Source organism: Typha angustifolia, chromosome 15 (assembly GCF_048772165.1).
Source record: "Typha angustifolia cultivar Huaian chromosome 15, ASM4877216v1, whole genome shotgun sequence".
In the NCBI taxonomy this organism is placed as follows: domain Eukaryota; kingdom Viridiplantae; phylum Streptophyta; class Magnoliopsida; order Poales; family Typhaceae; genus Typha; species Typha angustifolia.
Window position 1 is genome coordinate 3948308 of NC_133253.1, and position 27987 is coordinate 3976294.

Genomic DNA, 27987 nt, shown 5'->3' on the forward strand with positions numbered 1-27987 from the left:
AGTTTATAAACTCACCTACATGCTTACCCTTCTAACAATAGGATTATATCTATGAAACCAGAATTTTATCAATAATACTAAATCTATATGTTGAAAGCTTCGGGGATGAAAGTGAAATTGATGAGGGGTTATAAGTTATACATAATAACCCAAAGAATAAATTGATAGGAAAAATAAAAGAGAGGGTGTATCATTGAGATCTAGGATAACAATACATCAGATTAGCTTCACAAGAGTAACTCTTGGAACAATCTTGGAATCAAGAAACTTTATAAAACTAGATATAAAATTGAGCTTCAGTGTACCATAATCTGCTGATATCTCAACAGCAAAATGGAGAAAATGAAACATAACTTGTAGACAAGAGAATACCCATATATATGAACATGGACAGATGTTTGTTACAATTACAGGCAATTCATATAGAATATGTCAATGCGGACTAGATATTAATAGTAGCTTCCCAGAGCCGCAGAAGTCCATCACGGCCACCGCTGCAAATCCTCTTCCTATCAAGGTCAGAGGCTACACGTCGTGCCTATAGAAAATTGATGAGGCAAACCTTACAGCATTACTCGAGTCTTTCTTAAACTGAAAGTAGTGTGATTACAGACAGAAATCTATAAAACCATCTACTTATTATGTACCATGCGAAAGAGAAATCTATCAAATAAGTAATAATGCCTACACTAGCATTTTATTGAGATTCTGAATAATTACTATGGTGAAAATAGTTATGTATAAGTAAATGGAGTGCCTTTCAATAATAAATCTGGCATTAATGCACTCTTTTTTTATTACTTTATTAGCACATTCTCAGCGTCTGAACCAAGTATCAAGTAAATTAAATCCACAGCACCAATAGATAGTAATAACTTAGGCTTATTTTTACTAATTAGAGAGCATAAGTGTAGTGTTTTTAATGCAATACATATATGTTCTGTTGCAGGCAAGTATTTCTTGATACATGACAACTAGCAATAATGGGGATCTTACCAAGAACTAGTCTGAGAATCTTAAATTCTCAAATAGGATAGAAAACATGCTGCAAAAGTAGGCAACAGTTAAAACACTTCTTTCATTTTGGACTAGTCATTTTTCTGTTTCTTCTATAGTACTCTCTTTTTTCTTAAATTATTTTCACCACCTTGACCTCTTGGTGCCTGCAGAAGCTAAAATTAAGCAAAGTAACAGCCCATTGACAACTGGTCTTAGTTGGTTATGGGCCATAAGTATAAATAATCAAGTTTCAAATCTTAGTGGTATCACTAAGCATAAGTATTCTGCAATGTGGGACTTTAGTTGCTTGGCTGGGCCACAAGTGCTGGGTTGTGAGGACTCAGTGCCTACTGATGGTTGGGCAATAAATGCCTAGGTAAATTAAAGGGACAAGCTGACACAGACATGCACAAGGAGATTAAAAAAGAAAAGGAAGAGAGGTGTAACAGTCTAGCAGACTACTTCTTGTGCCTTCTCAAAACTCTGCTTCAGAGTTCAGATACTACTTGCCTGTAACTGTAAAAATAATTCATCAACGAAGGACAGATGTTAAATCTTGAGAATGTTAGCACCCAACACAAAAGAAGACGGCTTTTTAGCAACTTCACACGTGAAAATGCAATGCCAATAACTACAGCTACATTGGCATATATACCACCAACTATTGTGCAAAAAATTGGCCATTCAAGTTGGACTTGGAATAAACAACCTCTTTAGGAAAAAGGTTTCTGACCTTTTAGCCTTGTTAGAAGCTATAGGTTGCTCGCATACCATTTTAACCCTCCTAAATATCCCCATGCTATTTAGGATTCCTCAAAAACTAGGAGGTTAGCCAATTAAAGAATTAAAAAAAAGGTTGTCTCATTGTTTCAAAAATATTAGGATCTACACCATAAGGTTCTCTTGAAGAACTGTACTATTGGTTTGCAACATTCAAATAAACCTATTTCCTTTTCTTCATTCACCATGTGCTTCACAACTTATCAAAGAAGAATCAAAATGTCACAATCAACTTTTATGATTAAGATCTCCAAAATTTCATGGATGGTGAGGTCGTCAAATAAATTACTATCATTTCATGGAAAATTCATTCATGAATTATGGTGTGGTTAAATAAAAAACAAATATGTAAGTCAAAAAATATAAAAAGTGCAGTTGCAAAACAAGCACTATAGACAGACAATATAAGATAAAATAAGAAAGCAAGCTGTACCATAGCAACAGTTTTTTGAGGAGTTCTGTATAGTTGCCATCCTGTCATTTTTGATCCGGTACTAGAGAAGCCACCATGTCTTTCCTGAGGCCGGTGGAAAAGAGACATGGAGTTGTCTGCTGCACCAATCCCCAGCCAGTGTTCCCCAGCATTAATGGATAAAATTGAAGCTGAATGAAGCGTAAGATTCTTGATACATTTTATTCCTCCTGCAGAAATTAATGTGTACAACAAGTGGATTAGCTGCTAATTTTCCATTATTGTTGACCATAGATTTCAGTTTCAGACGATCCCGAGTGGGAGTGGCCGAAACAGATCGAGATAACTGATTCCGATCTGGGCCGAAACCAGCCGGTTGGCTGGTTTCAGCACTGTAGCAATGCTGCTGCTGTAGCCTACACCTACTACAGTAGGCCGGCTGCACACCGAGAGAGAGAGAGAGAGAGAGAGTAAAAGAGATTTTTTTCTTGTAATTTTTTCTAAATTTTTAGAAGTTTCTTAATATTTTTAAATAATATTTAGAATTTTATTTAATTAAAATAGTCTGATATGATACAGACGGCCAATATGACCAATACGTATCGTTTTTCCGAATGGCCGATCTCGATCCCGATACCGATTTCGGAACTTTGCTGTTGATATCAAATTTTTTTTTAAGCAAACAGTTTTGTAAGATAATATAATAATATTATACTAATTCCATAACCATATTTAGATACATCAAATGTAAATTTAAGGGCTTGAATACGATCTCGATATGGATTAACCTTTCCAATAACAAAACTTGTCACAGAAGATACACTCACTCATACTTCTGAGCAGGATATACCGTCAATTCAAAGTGCATAAGATTGGCGGTTACAATGTTATATTCACAGTAAAAAAAATAGACGCCATTCTAACAGTTCAAAAGCACATTACCTTCTTCATTTTCCCAAAACCGTATAAGGCCATCAGAAGAACCTGAGATAGATAATCAACTATCAATCATGTTTCAGAACATAGTGCTTTGCCAAAAAATAAATGATATTTCGTAACAAAGTCAGTTATAGCTTATTAGTGTTCAACTACTATCAAGATACAGCTATGCTAAAGTAAACAGCCTATATAATATCCAATAACAGATGATGACAAACCAGTGATAACTCCTTTATCTGAAGGTGAATATTCAACACAGAGAATTGGACCAGAATGACATGCTAAAACAGCATCACATGTCCCTCGAGAAATAGACCACATTCTAGCCGTCCAATCATCACTTCCGGTAAGTATAGTGTCCCCGGTCATCCTCAAAGATCTTGATCAACAAGATAGCAATTCAATCTGCATTAGTTCTAAGATCTAACAAGGAAACACAACTTCCCCTTATCTCATCATTTCACTTTACCTGATCCATTTTGTATGCCCTTGAAGCTTTTGCATTTGTCGGCCTGCACGGATATCCCAAACATTTGCCACCCTAATAATGAGAATACAATCAGCATTCAAATTTCCTAGTAGTAATATTAGAGGCACCAAAGATAATATAATGATGATAAGATCTTCAAGATGTAATAGTTGCATACACATCTCTTCCAGCAGCTGCAAGGATTCCAGTAGAGTCATCATATTCCATACAAAGAACTGCACTCAGACAACGACCAACAGTTGCTACACAAGTATCAGTTCTGACATCCCACATCTTCACAGTTCCATCATGAGATGCAGTAAGGACGCGTTCTCCTGACAGCATCCGAACACAACTGACCTATAAGAAGATTATAACGATATCAAATTGTCAATTATTAATTTTTATATATATATATATATATATAACCTCAAAATCTAAGTTCTATCCCCACAATATGCTCAGCTTGACAAAATGAATGTCATCTGAATGTAACAAAATGTATATACTGATCAGTTCGCAGGAAATAATTGATAATAAACAAATCTTTCTATGAATCTTGACAATTTAATAGCATTTTAGTTGAATTGGGAGTAAAGAATGATAATTACTAGGGTTTCTTGAGGGGGGAAGGTTCACACATAAAAGTTAATTTGGTCAAACAAAAAATTGAGATGTCATCTATGAAAATTAAATTCAATTTTTTGTTGTATAATTTGGCAAATCCTTTACTATATACAACAAAAGATCAATTTAATGAATCAAGCATGATATGACCTCAAATCTTCAAGCTCTATACAACAGACACGAGAAAGATTAGTCTATCAAGTGATCTGTGCATTTGTCTTAGAGCATCACTAACAAGTAGTCTATATTGACCTACAAAAAAGTGCAAATTTAACCCTCGACCTTTGAAACATGGCTCCATTTGTATGTTCTTGTTTCATAATCAAATCAAGCTTCTTGCAAACTCAATCAAGACAGATTTATTCTAACTTAGTCAGGTCATGATCAGAGTATGAAATACAATCATACAATTTCTCATTACTGGAACCTAGGGAAAGGAAAATATAACTGAGAAAATAAGAGGAAAGAAAGATGTATGACACAATGTATGAGGTACTTTTAATTGGAAAGGATACCATAGAAAATTCAAATAATGAAAACAAAATAAGATTCAAACCGGTGAATCATGGCCCTTCAGTTCTTCTAGAAGTTGGAAAGTTTGCTTATCCCAAACAATGACAGACTGATCATCAGATCCTGATACAATTTTACTACGATCAGAACTGATTGCACGAACAGGCCTGCAAGAAAAGAAAATCTTGGATCTTAGGCTTTTCCATGAACTATAACTGAACATAAAAAGGAACAGCAGAAAAGGTAAATTATTTGCCTTAATCTCTACTAGTTGAAGGTAGGATTCAGATTTACTAATTAGTTGAACAAATATAAAATCCAGAACAAGATCAGAAAGCATTTTTGAGCTTCAAGAAAGTCGAACACAACATGTCGGTTCTAAAGACCATTTGGCAAATCTAGTTTTCTTAGTATCAAAGTTCACAACATGGTGCAAACTTTATCCTACAAGATCATAGAAGTGAGCTAAAAAGAAAGCTACAGACCTTGTGTTCCCCATTCTAAGACCAATTGATCTATATTAAACAAATGCAACCATGTGCAGACTATGAGAAAGAAACCAATTATATCTATTTCAGTATCCAAGGAAAACTGGGATGCATTTAGATATCGAGCAAAACTGAACCAAGAGACTAATATCTACTGACAGCCAAGATTGTTTTGACACATCAGTAGTAATCCTTCATAAGACAGCCATAGTTTGACAGAAAAAGAAAAGTTGCAAAATTCAGGATATAGTTTTAAATTGCATAAAAAATGCTCTAGGAGTCGGGTCATTTGTTTACCTAGTATGACCTTTAAGTGTTGCCCGAAGTTCTGAACCACGCAAACTAGGATCCCAAACTCTAACCTGTATGAAAAGAACACCATTATTAAGTATTAACTATTCTTGTCTTCCACCGAGTAAACGAGTCTTCTGACAACAAATAAAATAAATTGGGAAGAAATTATTAATCATCAAAGGTTCTATTATAGCAACAAAAATAATTCATCTAGCTTTATCCAACAGTTGGAAATTATTAAAGCACATCAATTGATAAAATCATTACTTAGGATGAAGGAGTGCAGGAAACCTGAGCCCTCTCTATATTCATCCCTTCTCTAAAGGCTCTCTAGTAGCAGAATAATAGATTTGAAAACATACATACATGCTTATATATATTTAAATCACTAATTTGTAATTTTCTTTTCTTTCATGAATATTGTTCCTTTGGTTTTACTTAGCTAAACCGCTATGCATTCGGTAGATTATGTATTCACATCATAAAACAGACAGCACAAGAGAATTTGTGTAAGAATGCAAGAGGAAAGTGTACAACATATAGCCAGGTTATATTTAAGCTGATCAAAATTTCTCAAGAAAAGAGAACTAACAGAGCAATCTGTGCTTCCACTAATGAAAAAGCCAGCATCTTCACGATCACCAACTAGATCCCACACCTCCCTTTGTGTTACACAATGAAGAGCGGTAATAGCACCGGCATGACCCCTGAGTATACGCATGCTGGTTTGAAGTTTCTTTTGCCCAGGAGGAGTGTCCACCTTGCTAGAAGCAGCACCAGACTTTGCACTATCATCTGCACCTGTGATAAGTGAAAGTATTTGATGGAAACAAGAAGTACATAATAAGAAGATAAAGAACAAACTAATTCAGTCGTATATTAATAATATTTTCAGATATGAAATATGAATCAACTTACGAGCTAGACTAAAAGAACTAGATCTTATACTTCTGTCTCTGCTAAACATGCTGTGCACCCAACTGCGGCCCAAACCAGAGGCCTCAGCAGGTTGTTGACTTTCATCTGGTGCATCATGTGGGCGTGGTGAAGGCATACCATATGATGACAAAGATTGGGCTTTTCCAGTGGATATTCCCCAATAACCAACCCGAAGTTGTTGAATATGTGAAAGTAATGCCCGAAGTTTAATCTGAAGCAAGTAAAGAAGGACCAGCTCAGCATGTTTTCCAAGATAATATCTTCTGAATATAGCTAATATTACTTACAAGCTGCTTGTAACCCAAGTTGTTTTTTTCTGCAATTTTCTCAATCGTACTCCAAGAATCAGTATCAGGAAGGCCTAATCCAGCCTCCATGATGAAATGAAAGGGTTAGAACAGGAAAGGTAGTAACATAGCTTGAAAAAGAGCAAGTATGGTAGGTACCATGTGACTCGCCATTACAATGAGCTGCGCAGTCACAAGAGTTACATAATTGATAGACCTGACAAAAACAATCAGACAATATATACGATAATTAGTAGAGAAATGTTTTCTTACCATTCATGTAATTAATATTTGCTAAAGAGAGTTCTTTCTCAGTAAGCTAACACTTCAGCCATTAAGGTAGATAACTAGCTGCATTTTTTTTCTTAATAGATTTTGCTTTACTTAGGATGTAGGCATCATTTTCAAGGGATTCGATGATAATTGCCAAGTTGATAGACACTTAGGACTAGGAGCTTTCTCACTTTTGAATTAAGGTCCATCCAACCTCAAGGTCCTAAGCTTACAGTTTTGATTATCTATTCCTAGGTAATGTGGGAGATGAAGATTAGCTCATAATCACAAGGGCCTAAAAGTTAAGGTGGCATATCAATTTAACTCGTTAAAAAAGCAGGGGAAGAAATAATAATATTATATTATTACATTTTCTTGGAAGAATCAACTATTAATTGCTGTCAGTGTAAGTCATGGATTGTGACTCAAGCTGTATCATGATTCTTATACTATATTGATAGGACACTGAGACTGTAACATGAGTTCTGTATAGGGGTGGCAAATATTGACCCAACCCGATAATCCGACATAATAACCTGCCTCTTAATCGGGTTTGGATTTAGTCTAATTGGGTTCAGGTCATAAATGAGTCAACCCACTTAACTCGATTAATAATCGGATCGTGTTTGAATTTATATAGTTGACCCGTTCTGACCCATTTAAGTATACAGGTCAGGTCAACCTGCCAACCTGTCTACCCTTACTATATATATTTAACTCTAAACCTAATCCTACCTCTCACACAATCTCATTGCCTCACCCTCACACCGATTCATCCAGCCACCTCCAATATTTCCCCATCTCCGCCGGCCCCACTTCTGTCTCCGGCTCTCAACTCTCACTGAAAGCCCTCCATTCTCCACTATCTCCCCACGCCGCCTCCGATATTCGCCATCTCCACCGGCCTCTGCCTTTGTCTCAGGTTCTCAACTCTCATCGAAGCCCTCCATTATCCACTATCTCTTCATGCCGTCTCCGATATTCGCTCATCTCCACCAACCACCGTCCTTGTCTCAGGTTCTCAGCTCTTATCAAAAGCCCTCCACCTCACGCCAATCAGCTGCCGCCCTCTTACTCACGTCTACCACCGCCTGCCGAGCCCTCACCGGCCACGAGTTGCAGCTACAAAGCATATATCTCAGGTTCTTACATTGTGAAGTTGTCTAAACAATTATCATTGTTTAATTATTTATTACACTATTGTAGTGGACTAGTTCACATTTTATTAGATGTTTCTTACAATATTACAGTTTATTGCATTGATCTATTTAATTTTATTACATCTTTCTGGAAATTGCTGTGTATTAGGACATCTACACTAATGGTGGGCTGATTAGATGTTTATTACATTTTACTGCATTTATCTGTTTAATTATCATTGCTTAATTGTTTATTACACTATTCTTTAAATGTTAAAATTATAAAATGTAGTTTAATCTATTCATAGTTCTAATTGCAGATGGGATAGGTTCAAGCGTCACTGCATCACATGTAGGACATGCTTCATCACAGTGATTTAAAGGGTCAGCAAGCAGAAGCATGAGTTTGCAGCTGGCCTATAAGTGGTGTTGTTAATTTTACAGGTTGAATTTGTTGACACACATGTAAGTTTTATGCATGAGTTTCATGCACTGAAAGATGAGTCCAGTATTGGGTTACTTACTGGGAAACTCTTCCGCTCTTGATTGTTCAAGATTGAGGTGAAATGGATTCTTCTTCACAGTGATTTAAAGGGTCAGCAAGCAGAAGCATGCATTTGCAGCTGGCCTATAAGTGGTGTTGTTAATTTTACAGGTTGAATTTGTTGATACACATGTAAGTTCTATGCATGAGTTTCATGCACTGAAAGATGAGTCCAGTATTAGGTTACGTATTGGGAAGCTCTTCAGCTCTTGCTTGTTCAAGATTGAGGTGAAATGGATTCTTCTTCCTGGTGCGGAGAAAAAAGGAAGAGAAAGAGTGATTGCAGCATACTAACTTAACAACATGAGAATATTACTTGACGAGATTTTCACTGGAAAGTTATCCCATCTCCTCTCCATGTGCTATGCTATATAATTTATGCTACTTGTGGGACTGTAATCATACATTTTTTGAACTTATTTGAGCTAATCCTTTCAGATGTTATAACCTGAAATTCTTTGTTGACATTTTTACTTGGTTGTATATGCATCTATATTTGATATGCAAAGCTAATCTATTAGATTCAAGCCGCTTATCCTGTATGACATTATACAAGGCTACAAACACTACCTATGTATTAACCAATCACTGCAGAAATTGATATTTTACTGCTGTGTTCCTACTGTTTGCATGCAGAATGTAGTATTTCCAGATTATGTTCTCTGGTTCTCTGAGCTAGAATTGGCATTGATTATTGCTGTCATTTAATATATTTCCAGATTATGTTCTCTAATGAATTATTAGAATTGAAATTTTTACATTGTATGAGTTTTGAGTTGAAAATAAATTATTTTGTTTGTATGATAAATCAATAAATATTAAATATTATATTAAATTTATTAAACAGGTAAGACAGATCGTGCTAACCCGACCTATTTATTAAACAGATTAGGCGAGTCATATCATGTTACCCGTTTAATAATCAGGTTACATTCATGTCTACCAAATACAATCCGTTTATTAATCGGATCGTGTTCGTGTCAGGGTAAAGTTTACCCGACCTAAACTCGCTTAGCCCAACCCAATTGCCAACCCTAATTCTGTATCAGCCTATCAAGCACTCCAGTATTATAGTGATGGTTATAGCAACGATAACTCAACACAATATTTGTTATGCCTTTACTTTCCACATGTACCAAACAAGCTATCTAAACAAGGAGATATGTGTAATCTTAAAGTTTAAGTAAGTCCTGACCATAGAGAAAATCTGGAAAGACAGTAGCTTGTCATGAAGCTAACAAGGCATTTAGCAGGTGGTCTCTGATCTGGAAAGACTTTTATCTTATTAATTGCAATTAAGGTTCACGAAAAAAGTAAAAATAAAAGGCAAATGATCTCAAAGTTCTTGTAGAGATGAAAATGGTCTAGAGAAGGATATAGAGTGCTATGTCATTTCTCCTTGTCTGAACTATTTTCCTGTGTTCTATACAAATTGGATGGTGCTTGTTTCAGCTAGTTCAGTAAATTTATTGCATTAAATTAAAATGGATGAAATTGTAGTATCTAAGTAAATGCTACAGAATAATCTACTACAAGAAAACATGAAAAAGAGTTGGACCTACTTGTTGGAAGAATGTTCCATTAAGTACTCAAAGTAGCCATCCCAGAATCTGCAAGAAAAGCAAACATTATATTGCAGAACAATTGTACAATCAATCAGTAATAAACCCTGGTCCATCTTCAGATTGGAGTATAGCAAAGATATCTGCAATAAATGCTTCATGAAGCCTAAAATAAGTCATAACCAGAAGCAATGAATATGCTCCCAGCTATTTCGAGTCATCTCTGTAAATACCCAGTGAAAAGTCATCCATATAATATAAAAGGGGATAATTATAGATGTTAATTGTCATTAAAAAGCTTCTAAGACTTTTGCTACAAATATATATGACTTCATAAGATACTATTTCACTTTACTACTTCTCTTTATAGTGGAATCATGGTTTTCGTTCTAATAGAAAGACAAAATATCCTACAATCAACTTAGGACATACATACATACAATATGCTCCACATTTTTTGTCCACAATGAAAAAAACCACCCCTATTAATGCTCATTTACATTATCAAACAACAAGAGTGAACTTAATTCTGTACATCAATAAATACATATCTGCATCATCCACCATAACTGCTAAACCAAGTAACACAAATGCTGACTTTGAGATGAGGTGCCAAAATCTGCGATTGTCATGCTAATACTTCAGTACTTCACTGACAACAGTTACATTAATGCAATTAACTATATCGGATGGATGGGTCATTTCAAACTGCATGGTTCAAACTGGTCAGAGTCATTTTGCATGCAGGAAACACAATTAAAATGATATAATGGGTCAACCTTTAGGCAAACATTTTAGTAGTTCGACTCTATATGTAGACCAAAATTGTGAGCTCAGTACAAGTTAAATTACCACTAAAATAGAACATATCATAGTTTAAGAGTGTAAAGTAAATAAAGCAGACTGATGTATAGATATGCCAGATTGACATCTCATACCGTAGTTCATCCCATATAGATAGAGATAAAAGATGGCGTTGGACATAATCTGGCACATTATTGGAGTCTTTTCTGTACATCTCAGCAGATACTTCAAGTGCATCTCTGATGGTTGGCATGTCATTGCGGGAGGTAGCACGACTTATTGCAGTTTTAAGCTGGGTATAAAATTCATATAAAGAAAAAATCATTTCAAATAAGAAATTACACTTCAATTTACATTGAAGGAAAACAAACATAATACGGCAGTAGTTCGAGAAGTATAAAGAAGAATCCTACGTAGGTAGTGCAAAATAATTCTCCCCAAAATATAAATTGAGCATGTGAAGACAGCCTTCAGTCATTCACATCATTATTCATCAGAAATTAGAAGTGTCAATGCTATTTATCTCATTTAACTAACAAGAAATGGTCAGCCTTTCATAACATATGATAACGTTTGCTCTGTTGTAATGTTGAAGAACTTAATATTTACAACAATTTAAGTCAAGTTATCAATTCTTGTAAGTGGAAATTAGTGTCCTTTGTCATTGGCATGAATTGGTCAGCTTTGATGGATTTGATTTATTGGCGAATTCACATGCTAGATTATGTAATTGTGTACGTGCTAGACTATATAACTGTCAAAGGGGTTCTCCACTTTTCTAAACTTCATCTCTTTCCCACACTTCCTCATTCCCTTTTATTTCTTCTGCTGCTTCCAGCCAAAGTTACCACCATAGTGTCATCAACGTGGCCTCTAGCTAGCCACAAACATTTGTAGCCACAAACACTACAAATGATCAATTTAACATTTTGGTGGCTAACCACATCAAGCTACACAACAACTATTGAACAACCTGCACCTCCAAATAGACGAGTTAGAACAGTGGTGAGGGCTGAGTCTCCTAAGGAAAGTACCCCACATGTAATGGAGGAAAGACCAATTTTCAAATCTTGAGGTCCATATAGTTCCAATATGAGAAACTCACCAGTTCTTTTACTGCAATGAACTGCTCATCAGTTAAACGACATTGCCATCCCTAGGAAAGAGAAAAAGGATAATAGAATAAGAATGAAACAGAAAAGTCAGAAATGAACTTCTCACAAGTTTTTCCAAGACATCAGAAATCATACTAGTCATACCGAATAGATATGTTCCCTTATACATTCAACAAACCCACTTCCTCCAATCCCTTCTGCATCCGACTCAATTAAAGCTGACAAATAAAAGGATGTTTGTAACAACTGGGGCATAATATAAAAAATCAGGACCACAGCACTTCTAAGCAAACTAAATGACAGCTTCATGAAAACTGTTTGAAGTAGCATTTGTATATTTACCAAGTATTGTGCCATATTCAAATGATGAAAGAGGATCTTCAGTTGCTCCAAGTCTTAGAAGGCGCAGCCATAATCCCTGCATTAACAAAATGCTGTTAATACAGGTCCTAGACAATGTAAATTCTGTTTGTATCATTAGGCAGTGTGTAGATGTCTAGTTTCCAGCTAGCATGCCTATGACACAAATAGCCACCTGGAGACAAATTGCCGGAGAACAATTTGGGTGGTTGACACCAGTGCATCCTACCATGCCACAGTGACTGATTAAAGGAAACTAAAGTTTGACTCTCTTTACACATGTATTACATTGTGCATTATACATGTGGCCATTGCCCATGTGATACCTATATTAAAGACCTTGCTACCACGAAGATGTGGGTAGCTGAGAGTTACCTCTTAATCGGAATCCATTGCCAACAAAACTGTATCTTAATATAGAGAATGTTCTGAAATAGTATGTGAAAAGAAAAGAGTTGGATATCTTTTTTTCCTTCCTGATTCTTCTGTAACAGCTTCCTTTTTTTGTAGAGATCAGATTTTAATTGCAATTTCAAAATGGCATGTCTTTAGGCTCTGTTCTCTCCACTTGCTGTGGCAATTGATAGATAATGTTATGGTCCCTTTTCTTAATGTAGTACTTGGAAAATCATTATATCACTTGGTGGACATAATATTGCTTCTCAAATGCATCTATCTAACTATCTTCGTGGACATGGTTATGCTAACTAGACTGAATAAAAAAACACATAAATCTATTCCACATGAAAAGACTTTATTAAGAGAACATGAAAGCTATTGCAGATTTAGAGGTTTACCTGCAGCTTCACTTTGATGTCCAAGACCATCCGCTCCCTCTCTGCCTGTATATCAGAAATGATAGAATTAATTAAAGAGAAAAGCTCTGACCAAGTAGAATATGAACAATATAGGCCAGAAAGAACACTAACAGCTCTCTCTCGAGGACTCAGGCTTTCTGCCTTTGGATCAACTGGCACGGAAGGTGAGCTGACAAGATAAAATATGAAAAATTTAGTTATAGAAAGAATAGCTCTCAAAAAACACATCTGCACTTCTACCTTGAGACGTGTTTCCCAGAATGAGTTCCACTTGCTAATGCCAGAATTGACTGACGCTTTTCTTCCTGTTCCTCAGTTCTAACATTTGAAGGGAACTGTTTATATGTGAACTTAGAACCTGGTCCTGAGGTGCAAAAGGAAACATATTAAACATAAATTTTCTTACTGAAGAAGTTAAGAAACATGGTGTTCCAGTGAAAAGCTTTATTAAATATGAATAGCTCTTCAGTCCTGTATTAACACTTGGCCAGCCCATAGAGGTCACCAAAAGGTAAACGAAAATGACTACAGAATAAAAACCAGAAATAAGATAAAATTTATTCCAAGAACTTCAAAAGAAACATCACCAAGACCTGCAACTCCAGCATCGGACTCTGCTATAGTTATGATTTCGGGTTCAGCAAATTGATTTGGAAAGATAATCATGGGGTTTTGACCCCTCCCTGTTGCATCTTGTAATTTGTCAAGAAGATTATTATTGTTTTCTTCTGAATTTGTGCATCTCTCCAAATAATCAAGGAAACCATGAGTCTCTAGAAATTCTGTTATCTGGAAAAAAAAGAAATTTTTGATAGGTATGAGAGATAAACTTGAGGAACGTATCAAAAGCCAAAACAAAACAAGCACAAATAATTCTTCCATGAAGTATAAGAATCTTTGCAAAGAAGAGTAGATGATGTAACACTCTTCTAAACAACAGCTAATAACAGAAAAAAACTAAAAGCTAATGAACACTCCTATAATGTTTTTGAAGGTAACAAAACTTTGTGGATGGATGGTATGGTCTTGCCACCTTGGATCCTTGTATAAGATTGAATTCTAGAAGAAATCTTCACATAGGCCCAATCAGACATTTTTTTTAGTGGGCAAAGTTGGGGATTGCATTCATGATCAAAATTTAGTCTATGTCGGTGTCAGATTTGCACAATCTGATTTGCTAACTCATTTAAAGACCTTATCAAGAGTTCCCATTAATTGCTTCCCAGTTTAAGTGCATGATTGTATTTTGGAAATAAAACCAGATCAATATAAATTAAAATGAATGAAGAACATGATTTGAGATCATCAAAGTATTAAGAATCATATGCTCAGTTAGAATGGTACCATCAGCATAGATTCAACAGGTTGCTTACTCGACCGAGAACGCTTCTTTAGAAATGCTTGGACATTAAAGCCATTAGGTGCAGCATTGTCCTACAAAGAAATGCCTCGTGAATGCATTGCTGGAGAATATTATCAATGGAACAGCTAGAAAAAAAAAAATTCTAGATAGCTTACAATGAAGTTACGGTACCCACTCAAAATTGATGCAAAAAATTTTAAGAATATTAACCTGCAGAATAAACAAAATAAACAAATTATCAAGCTAGCCTAACGGATGAATTTATCATAAGTGGGGAAAAGAAATGTAATCCATAATATATCAAAACATACCTACTTATGCTTTAACAAGAAAACAAATCAGAAAGCTCGCTGCATCTTGTATTTATAGTAAACCTCAAATATCCTTTTACAACATCAATGCATTGAAGTGCTAAATTTGTTATTTGTTATGGAAATAAATTCATTAAAAACTTATAAATAACATGAGAGCATTGTAAGTTTTCATTAGGGAGTCTTGTCTATTTAGTCCAATCAGAAATGGACAAGATCAACATAACTGGAAATCTGACATGCAGTTTATACATATATAAGTGGAAAAGGTAAAAGCCCACATATAATACTTCTTTTAAATTGCAAGCACTTGCTCCAATTGATTGGTCAGAAAATAAAGGTTATCAAATAGCAGTGACCATTTTATACGCTTATATGAATAGTTTGCAATCAATTTCAATCATCAATGGCACAACATTAAAAAAAAACAAATATATATATCCACTTTTCTTTACCATACTTAAGAACAAAGCAGAGCAAGAGAGTTTCAGATTATTATTGCATTTGTAATTTTGTATGACATTACAGTGTACTATAGGTATCCTAGAAAAATCAAAAGATCTGATTCTATCTTGTTCAATTACTTATATCCCAAAATTTAAGGAAACTAGAAAATCCACAACTTTTTAGCTCTAAAACTACAGAAATATAGGAACAAGAGGCATATTATATGATGGGAGGCTATATTCATTCTTCTAGCAAGGATGAAACCATGAACCATCTTTAGCTTCAGCAAGTATGATGCCCTAGATATGGTCTCATAAGAAAAAAAGTATCACCTGAGCTGAAAATCATGCTCCGCCCCCCAAGATTTGGTACCAGTTTTAATAAATTGATCGGACATACAGCCAAGATTGACCTTCATGTGATCAATCCCCATGACATTTGGGTGGAGTAGTTTTAGTATCTCACACCGCAAGAAGCTTAATTCAGGTTCTGGTATGGGAGGAATTTCTTCAGATGTCGTAATGCGATTATACTCAAGATCCACCACCACTACCTACAAGTTAAAACTGTACTTGTTAAAATTGACAATATGTTACTTGGATAATTGCAGTATTAGTCTCAGCATCTTATAACATCAAAATTGAAAAGGGAGTCGAGGACAAACTTGGCAACCATATGACATAACTACTATAAGCAGCCATCTATCACATTAACATACAAAGGATATGCTATATTGTGCGAGATACTAGTTCCGTTCGTCCCTACTGGTTGCCCATAGATGAAAGCTGACATTGAGAGGCAGTACACAACTTGAGCCACTCCAGCAGCAAGTGGGGAATTGCCAAGCGAAGAGTTATTGGATTTGCAGCTAGCTGAAGTCGTCTAGTAGTACCACATGGCTAGTTCTCTTTGGAGGGCCCCTTGTTATTTGTCTTTGGGCGCTCTAATTGGGGGTCCAAGTGCACTCCCACCAATGAGGTTTCTCGGGAAGGCATGAAGAACACAACCTTACTTTCACTAGACATTAGTAAGGGGTTATTACTTGTTTTCATGACCCGAAACCATGACCATTTGGATGATAGGGGCAAGCCTAATCAGCACATTAAGAGAAAGCCCTCTAGCCATTCAGCTCCAACAGTAAGATAAAGGGGGGAAAAATTAATAGCTCTTTTAGACATAATAAGACCCTTCTGAGAATATACAAAAATTAATAGCTTTATGCAGGGAAATATCTTCATCACTAAGGTGTAAACAAACCACAAGAGCAAGAAGGGAAAATTAGAAGGAAAGAAAGCTGAGGAAACAGGAAAAGAAGGAAAAAAAAACAGGAGAGAAGGGGAAGGGATAATTGAAGGAAAGGAGCAGTTTTTTGCTTTTGGGGAGAGCCATGTCCCTAGATCTACAGTTAGGCTTTTTGGGCTGAGCCAGGCAACAAAACCCCAGGCCTATATTGCCTGATTAGCCCTGAGGCTCAGGTTGGGCAAAGGATAAGCGTGGCCTTGGATTGGCCTAATGGCTTCAAGAGAAGTATGTCCAGTGTTAATACATGTGACAAGGTTGAGCACAAAAATTTAATTAAATCTATCAGTCTCATATTGTTCTACAGCCAGTGATTATTTTCATTAAAATAAGCCCTCGCAATCCCAGGCTGTTACTTCTGTTCAAGATAGTCTCATACAGTTGTTCGGAGTTTGGACTTAGGACTTGTGAGTTCTTGTCTTCTTCTAGTATCTAACATAAAGTTGTTTGTTATCACTCTTTACTCATGATGGTGATGACATAGTAACCGGGAAAAAACATTCCCAAGAATTTTAAAAAAAATTCATTGTTCATACTGTCTAATAATGTTGCAGAGCCAAGTCATCGAATATTTTCAAGTTTCAATACTATGACCCACAGACAACAAATGGTACTATTGAAAAATAGTTTAAATAATCTAATTACTATTGTAATGGTAGGGAAATAAAATCGAAAAGCATGAATTAGATGTGTTAGAGAATTATGGTGAGTAGCTGGTCGGGCCTCACTAGCTTATTTCTTCAGTTTAGAAAAACTATTGTATTCTGGGGTTGACTGCCCTACTGACCATGCACTGCCCTGATAAAAGTGATCTCTGAAACTGAAAGCATCTTGTATCGCATTTTCCTCATATGTAGTCTCTAAACTTGCAAAATCAAAGACTTTTTCTTTTCGCAGAATCAAGGTTATAAAATGTTAAGGCCCATGTATGAAAATAAAGAAGCATATTTGGATAATGATAATGAGATAACCAAGAGGTGCAGAAGCCATTCAAGTTTATGCTTAAGTTAGACACATTGAGCTTTAATATATCCATTGTGTCATATATATACTTTAGCAATCTAGATGTCAACGATGGTCGTGCCGGTTGGCATGCCCCATGCTGATGGTAGACACAACACCTAGCATAAAGTGTGCCAGTGGCACACCCCGTGCCGATGTAGAGCCCATTTTTTTGTAACTTTTTCCTATTTTTATCCATCATCATCAATTAATTTTCGTATTTAATACAATATTCTCATATTATTCTTACACCAATAAATAAAGTTTTTCATCCTCCTAGTTATTCAACATTCAACTAGATGTTAGCTCTTATTATAAATTATTATCAATTAATATTATGTGTTGAATGTTAGTATGTGTCAAATAATATTATGAAGTGTTAAATTATTAATATTAGTTTTAGTTAATAATTCAATTATATTATATGTTGAATAATATTTATATTTGGCTATTGCTATATCTTTAAATAAATATGTCATTTAAAAAAATAAACTAAAGATAAAAGACTATTGGGTTTTAAGATATAAATTCATATAAAAACTTAATATTGACGTACTGAAAACTCAAAAGCATCTCTCAATATTCTAAATTTTTCATGTCAGTGACACAACAAGACACCTGTCTTCGACACGACCATCGTTGTTAGATGTGTTAATATACATTTACTTTTTATGAATCTTTTGATTCTGTAGAATGCGGTGATTTCCACTATTAACTTTCATTGTAATGTCACTTTTGACCACTCAAATGCATGTAATTTAATGATAGCATCATAAAATATAAATGGGAGTTGAGTACAACACATTGCACGATAATTTGTTTAAAACGCTTTAATATGTCAAAGAAAAAGGAAATGCAAGAAGTTGTATTTCCACTACATGTGAATAGCAAGTGGCATTCTATTAGTCTAGGTGTGTACTTCAATATGAGAATAGAAATCAAAGAAAAAGAAAAACCTTACTAAATGAGTAAAAACCTTATTAAACTTACACCATCCATCGTCAATCCGGATGTGTCAACACGTGAATGAAGTCCCATCATATATGGTGTAGGGGCATCGATATAGTCTACTCCACTAAAAAATATTAATGGAATATACACATGCTACATAAAAAAAGAATTAGCATAGGTCAGAATGATGGAAAACAAAACTGATGGACTATGTCATGAGCATGCAATATATCCAAGTTGGTTAGCAATAATTGTTGGCCTATCATTTACAAGAAAGGAAGAAAAGTGAGGCAACATATAACTTCACTTGTCACAATAGTACAGGGTGTCTGTAAGGCCAAGAATGCATCGTTTTGATATAAAACCATTAGGAAATAACATAATTTCAAAAATAAGAACATTGACAAGGATTAGCAGTGCCAGTACAGAAGCAAAATAGAAAATGAGATCAAATGCAGCATGTCAAGACTAGTTGCAAAGTTTCAAGAAGAAACAAATTTATTTAAAATGATCTATATATATAACACAACTGAGTAAGATGATAAAGCAAAAAAATCAATTCAGATCAGAAGCATGAAAAAGATTGCAAGGGCAGAGCAAGACCAAAAGGACTTAAGCTAAAAACTCTGTGGAAAGTTACGACGACTGTCTTATTGACTGAGGACACTACCAAAATGCACAACTGAAAATCTGAAAGGAAAAAAGAAAAACAATTCATGTAGGTTACTCTGATTTACTAAGATTTCTGAAAGGAATAAAGAAAAACAATTCATGTGGGTTACTCTGGTTTACTACGATTTCTGAAAGGAATAAAGAAAAACAATTCCTGTAGGTTACCCTGATTTACTAAGATTGTGGTTTTATGCATGGATCTAAAATCGGTCGATCCCGAGTCGGGTCGGCTGATCCGGGCTTACTACCCGATCCATATCAATCGATTTGGGTCAAATGGGTCAGATCCATAACAGATTTGACCCGCATCCAACTCGTTGTCATATCTCTCTCTCTCTCTCTCTCTCTCTCTCTCTCAACCAAAGTCAATGCTTCTCCAGCGCAGATTTCTTTCTTCCTCTCTCTCCTCTTCTTCATTGCAGTTTTTTCTTCTCTCTCCTTTTCTTCATCACTACAAAAGTAGAAAAATGTGGTTTTTCTTCCTTTTCTTTATCGTTTGGTTTTTCCGTTCTCTGTCATTCTCTCTTCTTCTTCTTCACTGCATAAGTAGCAGAATTTTTTTTAATTTTCAGTTCTTTCACTCTCTCTTCTTCTTAACTGCAGAAGCAGAATTCTTTTTCAATTCGGTTCTTTTACTCTCTCTCTCTCTCTCTCTCCTCTTCTTCACAGTTGAAGCAGAAAAGTGATTTTTATTTATTTTTTCTGTTTTTCTCTTTCGCTTCTTACACTCTCTCTTAACTTTTTTTTAGTAAGTGAACACTTTTTTAATTTTTACTTTTTAGGTTTTGCATGCGACCAGCTACTATTTTCTTATTGTAATGTCATTTTTTCTAAATTTTTGGAAAAGAATTCTGCATTTTTAAAAAATATTTCAAATTTTACATAACTAAAAATACCCACATGTATAAATATACTTCTAGCATTCTATTAAGTATTAACTACTAAAAAAATTCTCCAATAGAAAAGAAATAAGTCAAATAACTAAAAGAGAATGACAAACCTGCCACCTAAAAGGATAGATTAAGTGGCAAATGGCCTCTGACACTAGAGTTAATAATGTATACCTGCAAGAATAAAAGGAAAATTCTTCAAACTTAGGTGCACAATATGCTGAAAGTAAATGTTATACTCCTCAAAATAAAGCCAAAAGAAAAGGCTTCAATCTTGAAAGTGAAAATATAATCAAATAAATGTTTACAACCTTAAATAAAAATCACACCAGAAATTAAATACTTGCAATCAATTCATTTGTGCATTTGCCACCAATGTGTCAAATGTCAAATGTGGATATATCATATATCACTTGACGATGGAAGTATCTGTGTCAAATGCTACTACATAGTTCATCTGTCAGCACCAGAAAATGAAAATCAAAGGATAAGAATGGTAAAAAAATGAAAATCAAGACAAATTAGCTATCCATCAAAGTGATCTTAGGTCTTCCAACTAAGAAGACACAGCTTTTATGATATAGTATACAGACAGTAAGCCTGTGGAATAGGTCTAATGACTAGCATTTCCATCTCTACATCGTAACTAGCAAATGATTCGTCCAAATATGCATATTATAATTTTGGATATTGATTCTTAACTGTTTATTTTGGAATAGCTATAGTGAGTCATCGATCAGATGACACAAGATATTTTGGTCAACCATGTGACTAATTTTTCAGTTAGTGTGTAAAAGCACAAACTGATAACTGCTTATATTCTGCCCTTAGCATGAGTATTTCTCATTTAGACAGCAAAAATAAATAGGAAGCATAATAACAAGAATGCATACATATCAATGACAGATTGCATATTAATTTATAAGGAACAAAGATGACATTCTATTTTGTTGATCCTCTATTATCTATGCACTATATCAGGAAGATTCTATCTGCACCCTGCATGAACAACAATCAAGAGATTGTAATATCAAGGAAAATAGTCACAGAAGACAACAGAACAATATTGAACTTACTTATTTGATCGCAGCAAAATTCTTCTCTCAACCAAAACTGCTGTAAAAAGCTGAATTAAGTTATCCACATCCAAGCACTGGACCAGTGGTTGAAATGATATCTGAGAACCATGAAAAGATCTGTGTTATTTATCCCATGATATACATAAATTGATGAAAATAAATCTTGAAAATAGCTCAATTAGAAGTTCCAAAATCATGGAAGGAAACGAGGACTTATACATCTACATGAGGAAATCCTTCCTTTGGCGGAGCGTCCACAGAAAGAAGGCAGTTCTCAATTGCAAATAAGACACGGTCTTTCCCAGGTGTTGGTAAAGGAACATTTGACACCATATAAGATATTATTTCCCATAAAGGCTTGCTGAAATCCTTAAGTAAAGTTAGCACATGAAAGGAACACCATTGCAAAAGCTCTGAACAGTAATATTAAGCAATTGAGAAAAATAACAAAATTTTTACTAAAGATATTATCAACTACAACTTTGTGAAAAGCATATAATTCAATCCAAAGGAACAAAGAAGCAAATGCCAACTGTCCTCAATAATCAAATACCATAAAAACCCTCACTCATTTTTGGCTATACATATATGAAAGTCACTTATAACAAAATCATCATGAAAAGAACTCAACCTATGAGAATAAATCTACTGAGAAACCCTTACAGAATGTCTATTGGACAAAGCTAATGTTTCTCGTCTAACGTCTTGTATCAGTAAAAAATATATCTTGGAGAGTGTAGCCCATTGATATAGTCTATATAACTGAATGTCGTGTAAACTTATAACAGACTAGATGAACAAAACAAGAAAAATGTAGGCATCGGAAAACCAGAGAGCTTAAGAATTTGTTATCCTATAGCATGTATATTCAGTATATGACATGTCTAGAATTGTAGAGAAGAATTCAATATAGCAAACATAGAACAAAGAAAACAAATAATAATTGCTCAATTACGAAATATTCAAATATTCAACAAATATATGTGTGAATATTACCTACATCCAGATGGGGAGAAACAAAGTACAAACAACTCTTCTAGCGTATCCCGAAGGACTTTGAAACTAGGTGAATGTGATACAAGACAGATGCATTTATCGGCAAAAGAATTTGTCGGGATCTGATAGGCTTCAACAATATCTTCACAAATTGGATCCCGAAATGCAATGCAGCTAACATAAATTTTCGAACCATCTCCCTCTGCAATGAATAAAAGAAGAAATCAAGGAAGAATGCTAAAGTATCTAAATAAAGAGAATTAATTGAGAACATTCAGTTGGCTTAAGAGAGTTGTATACATTGCTACTAAAGTGACTGTCTGGGAGACAGAGAGCTCGTAAATTTCTAGGCTATAATTGCCTAGACTACAATTGAGAAACAGTACATAGAAAATTGTTTGTATCTGCACCAATTATAGATAACACTGTACTCATAGGTGTTTGAAACTTTGAATCTAATGTCCTTGAGTCCTTAGTGCATATGATAAAACCATTTACATTTATAAACATCATGTTTATAATGCAGATAACAGTATATTGATGTATATATAGGAGCATATGAACATATGCATATTGGCATCCAATTGCAGACATATGTTGTCTACAGTAATTTGTAAATAACATGTCAAGTCACGTTAAGATGCAATCGATTGTAAATAACTTGGAGCTCCAATAAACTAAGAGGATATTTAAAAAGAAGAATGGTAAAATATGAGTAGTTTGGCTTACAACTTTAATGGATGGGCAACAATTAGGTGGCAAGGTGATAGGCAGGTTCACTACGCTAGATTCACCAAATCTGTTTGACAACTACACAGCTACAAGCTACAGAAACAATGATGTGCAAGATTCTAACCTGTAGGTTTTCTCCTTTCAGTTTGAAATAAATGTACATTAGGACCATTCACCAATCAATCAATTTCTTTAACCCCAACGAAAGTCAATTGAAAGATGAATGCCGACTGTTACCATCACGAAGAGAGAACATCTACCTAACAGTTTTCAAGAAGCCACAAATGGTTCTGTGATTCAAAACTATGCAAGAAAAATGTTATAATTGAATAATCTCAGTAACTACATCTAACCAGACCACAAAGACCTCAAATTTAACCATTAATCATGTGCAAGCTGCACCAAGAACATGAAAACAAACTTATGACAAAATTTCTATGGCTCACTAAGAAATCATATGGCCGGGCTGAGTCTACTCCTCACAACAGTCTCAAGTGCACTTTGATTTGAAACTGGGACCAGGTCTCGAGCCATACAGAGTTCCATCACAGACCCTCTCTTGCTTGAGTTTTCATTCTCTAGCCATTTATTACCAATTCTTTGAAGTTTCATATTAGATGTGCAAGACCATAAATATCTCATCACTGAAGTTGGGCCATGCTAGGACAAACAATTTGCAATGAGATAAAGCCAAATAAAATGAGACTAGGACATGTCAAAGTTGTGTCCAAAAGGATATGAGCTTGAAATAACACAAACTTTGCAGCTTGACTTCATTCTTCTTCTTTCTTAGTAGGGTTTTAAATAAGGAACGGGTACCTATGATGAGTTTTTGACCAAACTAGCCCTCTTTTATATTTTATTTACCTAAATAAACCATTTTTCAAACTTAATACCAAAATGGGTCTGTGCACCGTAGTCATACGTAAAACGTTGATACATTTAGATGAAAATGCCAAAAATATCATTTTATAAAAATGCACACTTATTCAACATTTTATGTTTAGATTACGTTGAAGAGTTAGGACGTTTTACTAGAAAAACTAAAAAAAATTAAAAATAAAATTTAGAAGAGCTACTGTTCTTTTTTTACAATTCTAAGCGTAGTTGGCTGCAAGGAACTACATATTCCAACTTATAGATCATTTTTATATCTTCACAACGATATATTTTATAACTAAAATAAACAGCCGAGTACAAAATTATGACACTACAATTTTTTCTTTATATTTTTACTTATATCTTCCTAGTTTGTGATTCGATTAAGCTTTGATCAAAATCATCATACTAACCTCATAATGATATATCATATGTTTAAATTGGACTATCAGTTAAAAAGTTATTATTTGCGAAAGTAAGTAATTCAGTGTCTTAATAAGATGTTGAGTAAATTGATTTAAAAAGAAAATACTGAACAGTTTAATGTTTTATGTGTATCCTCTTTTACTACTAAATCGCAAATTTTTCAGCATTTTTTCTTTTAATAAAAATGTTGAAATATATTCCTTTTGGTATTAAGTTTGGGGTGTAAAATTTAAAAAAGGTCTAGTTTGGCCAAAAACACTACCTATGACACTCTTAAATCTAAATTACAGCATTATCATGCTAATACTAGCCTGCTTACTACTAACTACAATGCCATTTTTGCTCATCTATTCCCCAACCACAACCTCGTGAAAGTTCCTACTAGTATCACAATATTCTTTGATAACTTAGACCTTGTCCATCATTATACTTTTCCTATTGCCCACCAACAAAAGAGCACAAAGATATTAATCATATTATCGTTCTGCAGCTGTAAGGATTATTTTAGAAGTAAGAAGATTAGCTATAGTCCCTTCTAAATGATTTGTTATAATGCTATGAACATTTTAGTATATTACACATCCTAAGAGAAATATCAAAACTTTTAAAATCAACCCAATGAATTGCTTCCATCAGAAAAATGCATGTATTTAGCTTTCCTGCATTGTGCACCACCCAGAAGTGGAAAAATTATTATTGCATTGGCATAGATGACTGTTAGGTAACTGAAGCTTAATAGGCTTCGCAGAATTCCATGAGACACGAGTTTTAGACAAAATTGGTGCATTTTAAGTCACTTCAGGAGAAACTAAGATCATTGTTTTGCATAATAATATTCCGAATAATCAATGAGAATATGCTCTTGGGACTGATTCCAAATGGATAGCGTAGGCATTTAATGACATCGCAAGGAAAATGACCATTTTGAGGATCTAAGGATTAGTAAGTAGAAAGGAAATTAGACTTGTCAAGACTGACATGCCAAAAACATGTTAGCCAATGATGATATACAGGTAACTATAAATTTTTAAGATAATGTCAGAAATATCTTCTAGTAAATGCTTAGAGACGCTGCAGTAAAAATCAGTCAAATTATACTGAAACTGCAGGGAGTACCTGTTAGGACTATTGGATAACTACGTGGGTATGTTGAGACATCATTTGTCTCAAGTCCTGAAGAATAGATCGCCACTCCTGCAGGGAGAACACACTGCAATTGTGGCCAAACATTAGAAAAAAATAGACAAGTAACTACATGGATAGTATAAGTACCTCTGTACCTCATAAACAAGATAATGCCATATTAGAAATTACATTCCTGTTTAGATGAAAGGTATCTAGCAGAATTCCAGTCCAGAGTAACTGTATTTGGAGGTGGTTTGAAGTACATCTTTTCTATCTATTCCCAATTTTGATACAGGGAAAACTTCTTCCACACTTAGAATTCCCTTTTTGCACATAATTCACTCATTGAAATTCAAAATACTGCAATTGGCCAGTATCCAGTATTTGATTCCACATAATGACAGTCAGCAATGAATTTGAAACTAGATGTTGGGCTATATTTAGTGCATTCAACTACGGGCCATATTTGTGCAGATCAGGATACAGGCATTCACCAACATCTATATTTAGTGCATTCAACTATGGGCCATACTTGTGCAGATCAGGATTCAGACATTCACCGGGTAGTCACTCCTATAGCTGCCTTGCAGCAAAAGGTTGTCTGCTTGTGCAGTTTCAAGTTTCATGGATTGGAAAATTTTACCAGCAGTACAAAGTAGTAATACATCAATTTGTTTGATGGGAGTATTCAAACGGATAAGTAACATCAGACTAATGGCAACAGTGAAATCATAAGGATAACTTATTTGTCCTCATAATTGTTTTCAAGAAAAATAGAGATTCCATTATACTTCCCTTTTTTATTTACAAGGGGCAGTAGCTATTCATTTTCGTTTACATCATGCAAGTACAGCTTGAGTGCTCAAGTCCTAATTGAGTATCTAGTAGGTTAGGAAAGCTATGAATTTATTTAAAATATGCATCCTTAAAGCAAAAAAATCAGAATTTTCTTTATCTTTTCCACTTATACTTGAAATTGCACTTTATTGTTGGGCATCGTTGCTTAGCCATACTTTATTTGCAGTTATCCATGACTTATTTCAAAGATCTAACAATATGCATCAGATAATTAACTTTGCAAGTACGATCTTAGTACTCTTCAAAAGCCCAATCCCAATCTTAGACAAACGGGGAAAGTTTTGTTAGTTATCTTGACAGCCTGCAAAATACTTTTGTCAAGAAAATTATGAAAATAGATTCTTGTAAATTTACTCCACTTCAAAGTCATCGCCTTTATGTGGCATCTCCATCGCCGGGATGCAACAACAAGCAAACTGAGGTGGTGTTTAATCACGGAAACTCAACACCATTTTTTATTAGTGCAAGCAAAGAAGTTAGTCCAAGTGAAAAGAATTGGGATAGTGATTTGGAGTATAGGACCACATACTGGCGAAAGAACAAAGTTAGTGGACAAGATGATTAGGACGGTAATCAATTTACTTACAGGAAACCAAATTGATAGGTTGACATACAAGGGAAGAGAAAGCATAGAAATGGAGTAGGCATAATTGTAGAAAAGAATCTTAAAAAATAGGTTGCAGAGAATCAGATTGGTTAAATAATTGATAGAAGTACAGAATAGTAGAAGCAATAAACTTGTATTAGGAGAAGAAATACTTCACATTAGTAACAGTTAGGCACCTCAAATAGAATTGTGCTGTCATATCGAACGATATTTTTGGAAAGATATGTATTGACCTATTTAAAGATACCTAATGCGACGAACTCTACATGAGAGCAAATTTGAAGGTTCATAGTAGGAAAAGAAAACAAGGTTTACGAGGGAAAACGAAGATTAATTTCTCGGTAAGTGCCGAAGGATTACAATGGATCTCATCTCAGGGCATCAAATGAGAGGAGATTTACAAATACATCACGGAGATCGAAGCTCAATTAGAATTTCAAAACCCACGAATAAGTTCCAGCCGAGATACCAAAAGAACAAAGAGCCCTTAATCTAGACTTCACTAAGAGGATAGAGGACTGAGATAGAGGGAGATGCTTACGGTGGGAAGCTGCGGCGGCAGAGGAGGGTAGAGGGAGTGATTCGAAGGAGGAAACTGGTCGAGCAATGTGGGCATATACATCATCCCCGTCCCCTGGAAACCCTTACTCCCATCAAGAGATCGGATCTCCGGGCCGAGCCCGCACACCACGAAATACTCGAAGATTCGAGATGACATCTTCTTATCCGATCCCCGATCGCCCTTATCAGGCGGAGGCGGCGGATGAAGATCGATAGAGGGAATACCCTCCTCCTCCTCCTCCTTCTTATTCCTCTTATTCCCGCGCTACCCGATTCTTATTCCAGATCCGATGGCCGATCTGGTATCACCGTCAGGGTCTTGGGTTTGGGGAATCGAGAAGACGACGGTGGGAGAGGTCGTGCATTTTCCCCGTTATTTATGCGGGACGTGTTGCCTGAGCTAAGAATAAAATCGATTTATCAACCA

General features: G+C 35.1%; 1 protein-coding gene across 1 annotated transcript; it reads right to left on the minus strand.

The window, feature by feature from the left end:
• Window positions 1-167: 167 nt before the first annotated feature.
• Window positions 168-27962, minus strand: LOC140777816 (DENN domain and WD repeat-containing protein SCD1). The gene is made up of 31 exons (XM_073122194.1): window positions 27541-27962; window positions 25526-25619; window positions 22373-22574; window positions 21596-21737; window positions 21374-21474; window positions 20408-20471; window positions 18775-18888; window positions 15816-16036; window positions 14881-14935; window positions 14707-14796; window positions 13956-14151; window positions 13603-13726; window positions 13474-13531; window positions 13342-13386; window positions 12527-12602; window positions 12329-12402; window positions 12175-12225; window positions 11204-11361; window positions 10266-10313; window positions 6907-6964; window positions 6748-6831; window positions 6440-6671; window positions 6114-6322; window positions 5525-5589; window positions 4783-4906; window positions 3778-3959; window positions 3600-3671; window positions 3349-3509; window positions 3134-3175; window positions 2213-2421; window positions 168-538 (listed from the first exon to the last, which is right to left on the minus strand). The coding sequence occupies exons 1-31, from the start codon at window positions 27715-27717 to the stop codon at window positions 443-445; spliced, it is 3624 nt and encodes a 1207-aa protein (XP_072978295.1). The 5' UTR covers window positions 27718-27962; the 3' UTR covers window positions 168-442.
• Window positions 27963-27987: the final 25 nt, after the last annotated feature.